Consider the following 10950-nt stretch of genomic DNA (forward strand, 5'->3'; position numbering starts at 1 on the left):
CCCCAGCCCCCCCCCCCCCCACTACCTCCCATGGGACCCCCTCACCCTGTGAGGTACTCCCACCCCTCTGCCAACCCATTCCACTTCTCCAGCTCTCTCCAGGCCCCTTCTTCATGCCTGCCCCATGGATCCTCCGCTCGCCCCTTTGCACTTCACAGCCCCCAGCTCCCTCCCAGGCGCACTTAGCACAGGCCCGGCCAGCTGGGCCCAGGCCCATCGCCAAAGGGAGCCTACGACTGAGTAACTTCCCCTGAGGGGTTCCCCTTAGCTCCTGGGCCTGCATGGGCCCTTCTCTCTAGCACTCCCAGCTGCTCCCCTCCTGGCCCCAATTACAGCCTACGGAACTCACCGCCACTGGACAGCAGGGGGTTGACTAAAAGGTCTTTCCTCCCTGTTTTAAACAAGCTACCTTTCAACATCCTGAAACACCCCCCGGTTCTCCTGCCAGGACAGAGGGAGAACAGCAGTGTCCGCTCTGCCTCTTCTAGCCCATTCATTGCCCAGGCCACCTTTATCAGCTCCCCGCTTGTCTCTTCTCTAATGGAGACAGGCCCAAGCTTTTCAGTCTCTGCCCAGGGGCTTTCCAGCCCCACATCATTCTCGCTGCCTCTGCCCGAGCCCCTGGATTCCTGCTACGTCCTGGCTGAGATGGGGGCACTAGCACTGAGCACAGCATCCCAGAAGAGGCTTTTTCATCCTTGTGCATCCCAACTTTTTATTTGCTTGTTCGCTGCTGCACATGGAGCAGAGCTTCCATTGACCAGCACAAGAACACCCAGGCCTTTTTCCTGGGTCATTACAGTTCATGTAGAGCCCTGTACAGCAAGTGAGCAGGTTGACTTATTCCTTCCAATGTCCATTTGTCTGTCAGCACCGAACGGCGTCTGGCAGGGGGCACCTGGTCTCCCTGCTGGGTCAGGCTCCTCTCAGTCTTCACCATCTTCAGTTAAATAATGTGGTGTCATTTGCACTGTGGCCACATTTCTCACTCACTAATAAATACACTAAACCCCCAGCCTCGGACCCAACCATGGTCCAGGAACTTCCCAAGAGAACAATTGTAGAGTCGGAAAGAGAGTGGGGGGAGCGAGGCAGGCGTAGAAAAGTCCGTGAGCCACACAGGCATCTCCATGTAGTCACAGCTGGACGGTGCTCGTGGCCTCAGGCCTTCCCCACCTTGGCCCTGCTGGATCTCCTAGGCCGGGGTTCTGGCTCCGTCCCTGGCTGAGGCTCTTTGGAAGTCCCGCTCCATGAGTGAGCTGCTCACAGAGTTCCAGCAGCCTCGTGCCCCCCCCCCCCGCCCACCCCCCGCAGTGCTTTGCAGGGGGGTTCCCCTTCAACTAGTCCGTACAGTCCCACCACTTCAGCTGGCCCACTTTCCGCCCTAGCCAGAATGACATGGAAACCTTCCTGCATTAGCGTCTGCCGGTGGGTTTGCTCTGGTTTTAGCTCACTAACAACAGGGGCCTCCCAGAGCTGCTGGCATCATGGCTGGGGGCTGAAGCAGGCCTCACCCACTCCCATGCCCTGATACAACCATTCAAGCTTTCAGAGAAAGTGGTGCAAGGGCCCTCTGGCCACTCCCAGACCAGTGGGCCCAAGGACCAGCCCCAGCCTGGCCCACAGCCTCCCAGCAAACAGGGAGGTGAGTGAAGAAACCACTGGAAAGAAAAAGGTTTCTCTGCCTGGAACCAGATGGGTTCCATCCTTGTGCCCCCACGGCTGGGGGAGGCCAGGGCAGGCAGCTGCATTCGGGAAGCGCAGAAGGGGCCTGGTGCTGGCTGGGGTTAGCACTAGCAGGGCAGGCAGGCAGGACTCCAACCCCCCCCCCCCCCCCCCCCCCCCCCCCAAGTAGCAGCTTCCCCACCCCCCCCCTGGGCTACAGCTAGGTTTGGAGGGGCTCTGCTCTCCTGCCCCCCATTCCCTGGCAGGGCCTGTGCAGAGAGACCCACCCACTCTCCCACAGGAAGTGGTGCTGGGCACTGACATGGGACGGGTGCACAGCCACCTCAATCCCCTCCCCCATCAGCTAAAACACTGTCATTCACAGGTACAGCCCTACCCAGGGGTCAGGCGCAGCGCCGCTCGGCCCTGCAGCAGCAGGCGGCACCCCCAGCCCGGCCCGGCCCAGCCTCAGTGCTGAGACCCCCCGAGCCTCAAATCTCGGCAGCAAGCAGGCTGCTCCCCCTAAGCAGAGGGGAGCCCAGGACCCTACCTGGCCCCAGCTCAAGCCCTCTGGGTTCTGCCCAGTAGCACAGCCCTAGCCATGGTGTCCCTGCCCTCCCAGGAGACGGCTCCTACAGCCAGGAGCTCCCCAAGCCAGGGCTAAGGTGCTCTCCCAGCCAGGCACGGCCTGTGCCTCCCCCAGAGAGGCGAGCCTCACACAGGGCTGAGTGCAGGGCTGCAGGGGGCGCGCAGGCCCCAGAGACCCCCAGGTGGAGTGGGGCCCTCCCTGCTGCAGGGCAGGTGACCTAGCTGAGCCTGTCCCAGGAGTGGGGCCTGCTGCCCACTCCCACCCAGGCTTCAGCCAGGGGCTAGTCACTTGCTGGGCAGAGGCAGAGATCCAGCCCCTGCCCCTCCATTTGCTACTGCCTTCCTGCCCACCCAGCACCGCCAGATCTGCCCTGGCGTGACTGGTACAGCAGGGACATGCTCTGGCCCCACTGCTGCACTGGCCTGAGGCAAAGTGAGGGGCTGCCCTTTGGGCCTCACCTTCCCTCTGCACTTCGGCAGCTCCCTCCCGGGGCTGGACAGCCTCCAGCCATGGAGCCTTCTAGCCCCGCTCCCCAGGGGCCAGCCCCCCGCCCAGGGGGAGGGGGACAGCTACAGCCCCCTGCTTTGGCAGCTCTCTCTGCACCTGGGGACTGAGCTGGAAGGGGAACAGAGATGCACTGTCCAGTGGTCTGTCTCCCCCCCCTCCCCCGGCAGTGAGACTGGGGGCTGCAGCCTGGCTGATGTCATGGCTTTCCAAGAATAACAGCAGGGCCCAGCGGGCTGCAGGCGCGGCCGTTCCCAGGGTCACAGCACCCTCTGCTGCTCACAATTGGGCACTGCAGGGGGCACCCAACCCGCTGGGTTCTCCAGGCAGCGCCTCCCTGCTTGGCTTCAGGCTGTGTTCCCTGGCACAGGGGAGCTCGGCCCTTTGGAGGCTGGGGCTATGCCAGCAGGGCCGGTCAGCCCCTGCCCTTGCCCGTGTGACCAGGAGGGAGGCAGCAAGAACTGCCCTCCAGGGACCAGGGACCCTTCCAGACAGGCAGCTGTGCTTGTGCGGTCCCGGGGCTGATGGGTGGCTCTTTCCTGCAGCCAGACAAAGGGCTCTGGGTCAACGGCCAGATGGGCCAGAAAGGAAAGGGTGCCGCCTACAGGCAGACGGGTGAGGGAGCCCTCTCTGCCCTTGGCTGCAGCGGGGCTCCGAAGAACAGACCTAGGAGAAGGGCCCTGGGCCCGGTCCCAGCCCTGCGCAGCACCCACCCCTGCAGATCACCTGCTCCCACTGGCGGCTGGGAAGGGAGATCGCCCCTTGCACACCATAGTAGGGAAGGGAGATGCAGAGAAGCTGGGCACCCCAGGGAGAAGGGGGAGTACAGAGAGCTGCTCAGGGAGGTGCTACCAGGTTCAGAGCCGCAGGCGGACACGCATGGGGGCTGTTTCCCCAGGGCCTGGCAAACCCCTCCTGCCTGGCCCCAGGCAGAGCTGAGCCCGTGCCCAGCCCCAATGAGACAGGGACGGGGAAGTCACTTCTAAGGCCAAGGGTTGGAGCCTCCCCGTCCCCAGCGAGGAGCTGTCAGTGCAGGCAGAGGGAGCCCAGCTGGGCAGCCAGTCCGGAGAGACAGGGCGGTGTGGCACTTCCCCATTAGCCATCCAGGAGCTTGAGGATGCTCTCACGCTCCTTCAGGGTCTTCCAGGCCTGGTCCTTCTCCTTCTTGGTGGGTGTGCGCTTCTTCTGGCGTGCCGCCATGATCTTGCGGAAGGCATCCATGACCTCATTGTCAGCCATGCGCACACGCTGCCGCAGAACCTGCCTGTGCAACTCATCCTTGGCCAGCCTGGGGAGAGAGGCAGAGCCGTCAGCTGCGGCCTAGCCCCCCCCACCAGCACCTCCGGCCCCACACCCACCTGAGCAGCTCCTGCTTCTTGGCCCTGTTGTGAGCGCTGAGCGCCTTAAGTTCGGCCTGCCTCTTGCGCAGCTCCGCCAGGACCTCGTCCTCCAAGTCCTCGGGGGGGCGGTCCTCCGACTCCAGCAGGCCTTGGGCAATCAGCTCCTCTTTGAGCCGCCCCTCCAGGGACTTGGTGTGGGGGACGCTGCAAGAGAAGAGCGCTGCTGTGAGCCCCCGGCAGCCCAGCACCCCGGCTACCACAACAGCACAGCCTGCCAGCTCCTGCCCTCCCCTTGTTCCCGCTCCCCTCTGCCAAGGGGCAGGCAGGGCTGGCCCTCACTCTAGAAAGGAGGCAGTGAGAACTAACCCGTCTCCCTGCCCAGATCTCACCCACAGGCTGGCCGCTTCCGAGTCCAACTCCGCAAGACTACGAGCCCATTCCTCTCCCTTTGCTCTGGGGCTGCCTGCTAGGCACAGGAGAGCCGGGCTCTAGTGCGCTGGATCTCAGAGGGGCCAGGAGCGTTCTGCTCAGGTGCGGAGCACACCAGGCTCTCTAACCCTTGAACTGCTCCCTGAGCAATTCCTCCACGCCTCTAGACACAAGAAGAGAGGTTTCTTTCTCTGCTTCTACTACAATTCTGTGAGGGGTCAGCGAGCATGTGGACAAGGGGGAAGCCAGTGGATCCAGTGTACTTAGATATTCAGAAAGCCTGTGACCAGGTCCCTCACCAAAGGCTCTTAAGCAAAGGAAGCTGTCATGGGAGAAGAGGGAAAGTTCTCTCATGGATCAGTAGCTGTTTAAAAGATAGGAAATAAAGGGTAGGCATAAATGGTCAGTTTTCAGAATGGAGAGAGGTAAATAGTGGTGTCCACCAGGGGTCTCTACTGGGACCAGTACTGTTCAACATATTCATAAATGATCTGGAAAAGGGGGCAAACAGTGAGGTGGCAACATTTGCAGATGATACAAAACTAGTCAAGATAGTGAAGTCCCAGGCAGACTGCGAAGAGCTACAAAAGGATCTCTGAAAACTAGGTGACTGGGCAACAAAATGGCAGATGAAATTCAATGTTGATAAATGCAAAGTAATGCACATTGGAAAACAGAATCCCAACTATCCATATCAAATGATGGGGTCTAAATTAGCTGTTACCACTCAAGAGAGAGATCTTGGAGTCATTGTGGATAGTTCTCTGAAATCATCCACTCAATGTGCAGCGGCAGACAAAAAAGCGAACAGAATGTTGGGAATGGCTAGACAACTATGCACATGCTAAATAAAATTAAGAAAGGGATAGATACAATATTTTCTGTGTTATTGCCTCTATATAAATCCATGGTACGCACACACCTTGAATAACGTGTCACCCCATCTCAAAAAAGCTATATTGGAATTAGAAAAGGTTTAGAAAAGCGCAACAAAAATGATTAGGGGTATGGAACAACTTCCGTATGAGGAGAGATTAATAAGACTGGGACTTTTTAGCTTGAAAAAGAGACAACTAAGGGGGGATATGATAGAGGTCTATAAAATCATGACTGGTGTGGAGAAAGTAAATAAGAGTGTTATTTACTCTGTCTCATAACACAAGAACTAGGGGTTACCCAATGAAATTAATGGGCAGCAGGTTTAAAACAAACAAAAGGAAGTATTTCTTCACACAATGCACAGTCAACCTGTGGAACTCCTTTCCTGAGGAGGTTGTGAAGGCTAGGACTATAACAGGGTTTAAAAAAGAAATGGATAAATTCATGGAGGTTAAGTCCATTAATGGCTATTAGCCAGGATGGGTAAGGAATGGTGTCCCTAGCCTCTGTTTGTCAGAGGGTGGAGATGGATGGCAGGAGAGAGATCACTTGATCATTGCCTGTTCTGTTCATTCCCTCTGGGGCACCTGGCATTGGCCATTGTCAGCAGACAGGATACTGGGCTGGATGTACCTTTGGTCTGACCCAGTCTGGTCATTCGTAAGTTCTTCCCTTACAGCCCCGGCTCATCCACCCCAGGCCTGAGGGGCACCTCAGCGCATTCAGACCAGGCTCTTCCAGAAGCCGAGGAGGAATTTCCTGGGCAGAAGAACCTCTTGGCCAGGCTGCCAGCCCCCCTGGCTGGCCACATGGAGCTGCTCACCTGAAGGGTTTGTTCTGGCTGCGGGGCGAAGTACCGGCACCGTCTGCTCCCGAGTCTTTGCCCGCCAGCTCTGGGATCGGGGAGTCCTCGATGGGCGAGATGATGTTCTCCTAGGAGATGGAGGGTGAGTTCCAAGCTGCTGGGACCCACACCCCACGGGATCTGGCAGCCAGGCTCACCCCGGAGTCTCACTCACCTCGACAAGTGCCTGCAGGAGGCGCTGCGTCAAGGGCCCAAAAGGGCAGCCGTCCTCAGGCTGCTCCTGCTGGGACTCCGACTTCTTCAGCAGGGCGTCCACATCTGGGAGGGAGGCGAGAAGGAAGCGGTGAGCAGAGCAGCAGTTGCAGCAGAACAGGGCCTAGCAGACTCCGCTCTGGGACTCCCCAGCTGCCCCGTGCAAGGCTGGCATGTCCACCACTCCCCTGCACCAGGGCCTGGGACTCTCCAGCCATACGGGCGAGGCTGGCACACACCCTTACCCCCACACCAATCCCTCGGTGCGGACAAAGCACAGCCCCCCCACCCCACCCCTCAGTGCTGGGCATGGACGAACCCCCCCCAAATATATGTCATCCACTCCCTCCATGGTGGTGCTGCCCAGGGGCGGGGAGCAGAGGCACCTTTTGTGTCCAGCTCTGTTAACGGTCCCAGGATGCCTTTCTTCTTGTCAGCAGCAGCTGCTGCCCGGGCGCCATCCTTCTGCTCCTCCAGCAGATCCTCCTGGGCCCAGCGCTGAGAGTAATGCTTCCCCAGGGGTGGGATCTACAAAAGCAGGACAGCGAGAGCAGGAGCTCAGGGAACTGGGCTCAGAGTCCCTGCAACCCCTCTCCCACCAGAGACATGGCAGAGCATGGCCTTATGCCTCCCTCTGCACCCCACGCTGACAAGCAGTGCCGGGCGTCTCAAGGTGCCAGCTGGCTGTGAGCAAGCCCTGCTGGGATCTCTGCAGAGAGCTGATGCAGGTCCTAGAAGGGCCACTCCTTGGGCACATGCCAAGAGCTTCTGAATTCCTGCCTGAGGAAGGGCACAGCGTGGCAGTCCCAGCTCCAGCCCTGCCAAGGCCGGGGGGAGTGGGCTGGGCCAGGGGCTCTCCAGAGGCTGGCACTTGCACACATGGGCAGTGTCCCTTGCAGTTCGGGTCCCACCCCAGCACAGCACGCGCTCAGGTCACCGGCTTGACCAGCACAAGAAGACCCAGCTGCAGCCTACACTACATGAAGAGTGTCATGGACTCCATTAGTCACTCCTGCACCCATACGTGGCCAGAGGGGCAGCTGGGCCGGTGCCCAGGCACTCTCGCTGGGTGTGCTGGGAGGGCAGCGGGTGAGTACCGGTCAGGGTCACGTGGGGCAGCTGGGCCAGAAGACTCCTGCTTCTCGCTATGGTCTGGATTTTCATATACCTCTCTGCAGGCCTGTCCCACCCCTGACTCTGAACAGCGACTGGGTTAGTGTCTCACCGATCTGCCTGAAGTAGCAGGACCAGTGTGTCTGTCCGAATGAACGGGGGGATTGTTCGGCATTTGGGACAGGCACTCTTTGGAACATTGTTAAAGCAGGTATTTCGGCCCAGAAATTCGGCTTGGCCACCGATTTGGAAGTGTTCAGTATATTTCAGGCTCCATTTTCCCTGGAGTGGGCACAAACTGTCTCCAGGTGCCACGTCTTTAGCTGCATTAAGCAGCAGCAGATTAAGATGCATTTGCACTGATCGCTGTAATGCTGCAGTTTAACACTAAACCCCTTCGGAGGCCAGCGCATTTCCATCTTCCTAATTCAGCTGTCCACCCCGGTGCTGCACACGAGTCCTAGGTGACCTCGGGCATACGCAGAGCTGTGCTGAGTACTCCGCGATGCTGCACATTTCTATCGATGCTTAGAGATAAACCCCTGGTCAGGGACCTTCTTGTTGGCGATGGTATCAGAGCTCGCTCAGGGCAGGGGTAAGGCTGCGCACGCAGCTTTCCCTCAGGCTCCCAATGTGGGGCTTGGCCAGGCCATTTTGAGGTGACTTTCTGCATTCCGGCTCCACGTCCAGCACAACAGGGACGAGCCGCAGTCACGATCTCCTCCCCCACACTGAATGTACTGCTCTGCTCTCCTCTCCGTTCCACGATGCCCACGAGGGCAGCTCTGCTGCTCCAGCCAGGCTCTCAGTCCGCGCTGCCCAGTGGGGGATCTGAGCGCCCACAGACTAACAACTGTCCCTGCCCGCCCCCTCCGCTGGGGAACGGGGGTTTCTCACTGAAAGCCACCTGCGGGGCCAGGGCCTGGCCCAGCACAGGCAGGAGCTTTGGGCATGGCCCGCAGCATGCAGAGGTCTAGTCTCATTCAGATCCTGAGGCTGCAAGTGCCCCAGTGTGGGGCCGGCCTGCGAGGAGGCTGCTGTCTCCTGCTCCCTTGCAGCAGGCAGTTGGATTGTGTCTGAAAAGCAGAGGGAGGCCCAAGTGTTGGAGCAGAGGACAAGCTTTCAGATACCCAGGGCCTGAGCCACTTAGTGCCCTGGAAATGAAACCGAAATGGTGGCGGTGTTCCACGGCGAGCCCAGCCCCGCTCTGCTGCCTAGAACGGGGGCAAAGCACTGGCCTCAGAGGAGTACAGCCTCCAGCCCGGCCTGCGTTGCCCCAGCACAGACAAGCGGTAGCCACGGCCTCTATCACAGCCCCGTGGCACTGCCCGGATCCAGAGGGGAGGGAACGGCCCACAAACACAGGCCTTTGCTGCCTGCCTTGCCCCAGTGGGGTCGGCACCCACCGCGAGGCACAGGACTGCAGAGACCAGACAGCAGGATAGTGTGGGTCTGGGAGGGGGCTGGGCTGAGGTTTTTACCTTGAAGTGCTCAGCCTCATCCTCCGGGGGTTTGAGCAGCTCCTCCAGGGTTCGCACCTCCTCACTGGTGAGGTCAGCACAGTAGGGCTCCACTGAGGCCCAGAACCTGCAGGGCAGAGCAAAGCAGGCACTCAGAGGGAAGGGGGCAGGTGGCCGCCCCAAGCCGGGAACAGAGCCGCTGACTTAAGCTGTGGCTCCTCCTCTACCCAGGAGATGGACCCTGGGCCAGACCAGGCTTCACTCTCACGCCATCCAACCTCCAATTCAGCTTTGACCCGGAGCATCAGGGAAATGAGTGTTCTCCTTGGGCACCCTTCAGTGTCCCTTTGCTCACTGCCCCACTCTCCCAGTGTCCCTTCACACACACACACCCCATACCTGTTCGGGGCATCGTTTTTGGGGATCCGAGGCATGTCAACTGGGTCGTCTGGAAATTCATATTCTTGGATCTTGGGCTGGAGATTCTTGGATTTGGGCCGCCCAGGGCCGGGCCCTGTGCCATGGCCACCCTTCCCCTCTAGTTTCTGCTTCTTGGGCTTGCCGTGTTTAACTGGGGTGCCCAGTTCATGCTCTTTGCCCAGCTTCAGGAACCGCCTGTCCCCCTTCTTGTCCTGCCAGTCTGTCAAAATCTGAAAGAGAATGGCCCTGTGTCACACCAGACAAGCAGCTGGCTGCGCCCAGAACCAGGAGGGGAAAGGGAAGGGTCTAGTTCCATCCAGGACCCTTGCCCTCGGTGAGCCGTGTCTGCCCTCCCCTTTTCCCTAGCAACCATCATGCTGCCTTTCTCCTCAGGCCCTGTTCTCCCTGGCGGATGGCACCGCTCTACAGCTTGCAGGGAGCACTGAGGCACAACCCCCAGAGAGGAAAGGAAGGGAGGAAAGGAAGGGAAAAAAGGCTGGACAGACTCACAAAGCTGGCAGCAAGCCAGGCTGTGCTGCGGCATTGTCTGCCACGGGAGGGAGGAACCAGCCCTGGGGAGATGGCACATTGAACAAAACAGGGGCTAGACACTCTACGGAGCAATTCCAGGCACAGAGAAAACAAGCCAACTGGCCTCCTGGTCAGAGCCAACCCACAGAGCAACAACCAGTGACCCAGCTGCAGCCGATACCGAAAGGCAAAGGTTCTTGGCCTTTTAGGCCAGATGGGGCCATTAGATCATGCAGTCTGACCTCCTGTACAGCACAGGGCCCTGGCCATTAACCATCACCCAGCCACCCCAATAACTTGTGACATTACTTGGGACTCTGTTATGCTGTTCACCCTGAAGAGTAATGACAACTCATCAAACCCCAACATGTTAACCATTTCACTGCTGGCTTGTTTGAAGCCTGCAGGTTCTACCCTCCTGCTGCTGGGTCAGCACTGCCACCAAGTGGCTCTTGGCATGGGCACCAAATGGGCTGTGTGAGAAGTGGGGGGAGCTTTGCAAATATGGGGTACCTTTTCCATCGGACATAGAAGGGACTTCCCTCCTGGGCCCAAACGGTCCCTGGCAAAGGGCCAGGGAGCCAAGATTAATGGACTCCAGCTGCTGCCGAGCCGTGACCCTGGGTGGCCTGACTTCCCCATGCCCATCACCCAGGTACCCCAGGCCACCCCGAGGAACTAGGGAGCCCGACCTGCGTCTCTGCCTCCAGCACCCGCAGCCTGCGGCTGGCCGAGGACAGCAGCGTCTCCAGCTCCAGCTGCAGCGTGTCGAGCTCCTCGATGCCGATGCCATCGTCCTCGGAGCGGGCCAGCACGGCGGTGTAGCGTGGGCAGACCTTCAGATGATCCACCGACTTGAAGTCGTGGAACTGCAGCGGGCAGTCCTTGAGCTCGCTCATCGCCCAGCCAGGCGCTGGGGTTCGGGGGGGCCGGGATACGGGGGGTGCGGGACGCAGGGGGCAC

The 10950-nt window shown here is 59.6% G+C and overlaps 1 protein-coding gene across 1 annotated transcript; it reads right to left on the bottom strand.

The window, feature by feature from the left end:
- Positions 1–1848: 1848 nt before the first annotated feature.
- On the bottom strand, positions 1849–10950 carry TADA3 (transcriptional adaptor 3). Its single transcript, XM_034777437.1, has 8 exons — positions 10680–10950; positions 9436–9686; positions 9058–9163; positions 6850–6991; positions 6426–6529; positions 6230–6339; positions 4117–4302; positions 1849–4046 (listed from the first exon to the last, which is right to left on the bottom strand). The coding sequence occupies exons 1-8, from the start codon at positions 10884–10886 to the stop codon at positions 3854–3856; spliced, it is 1299 nt and encodes a 432-aa protein (XP_034633328.1). The 5' UTR covers positions 10887–10950; the 3' UTR covers positions 1849–3853.

The sequence above is a fragment of the Trachemys scripta genome, chromosome 7, assembly GCF_013100865.1.
Source record: "Trachemys scripta elegans isolate TJP31775 chromosome 7, CAS_Tse_1.0, whole genome shotgun sequence".
NCBI classification, from domain to species: domain Eukaryota; kingdom Metazoa; phylum Chordata; order Testudines; family Emydidae; genus Trachemys; species Trachemys scripta.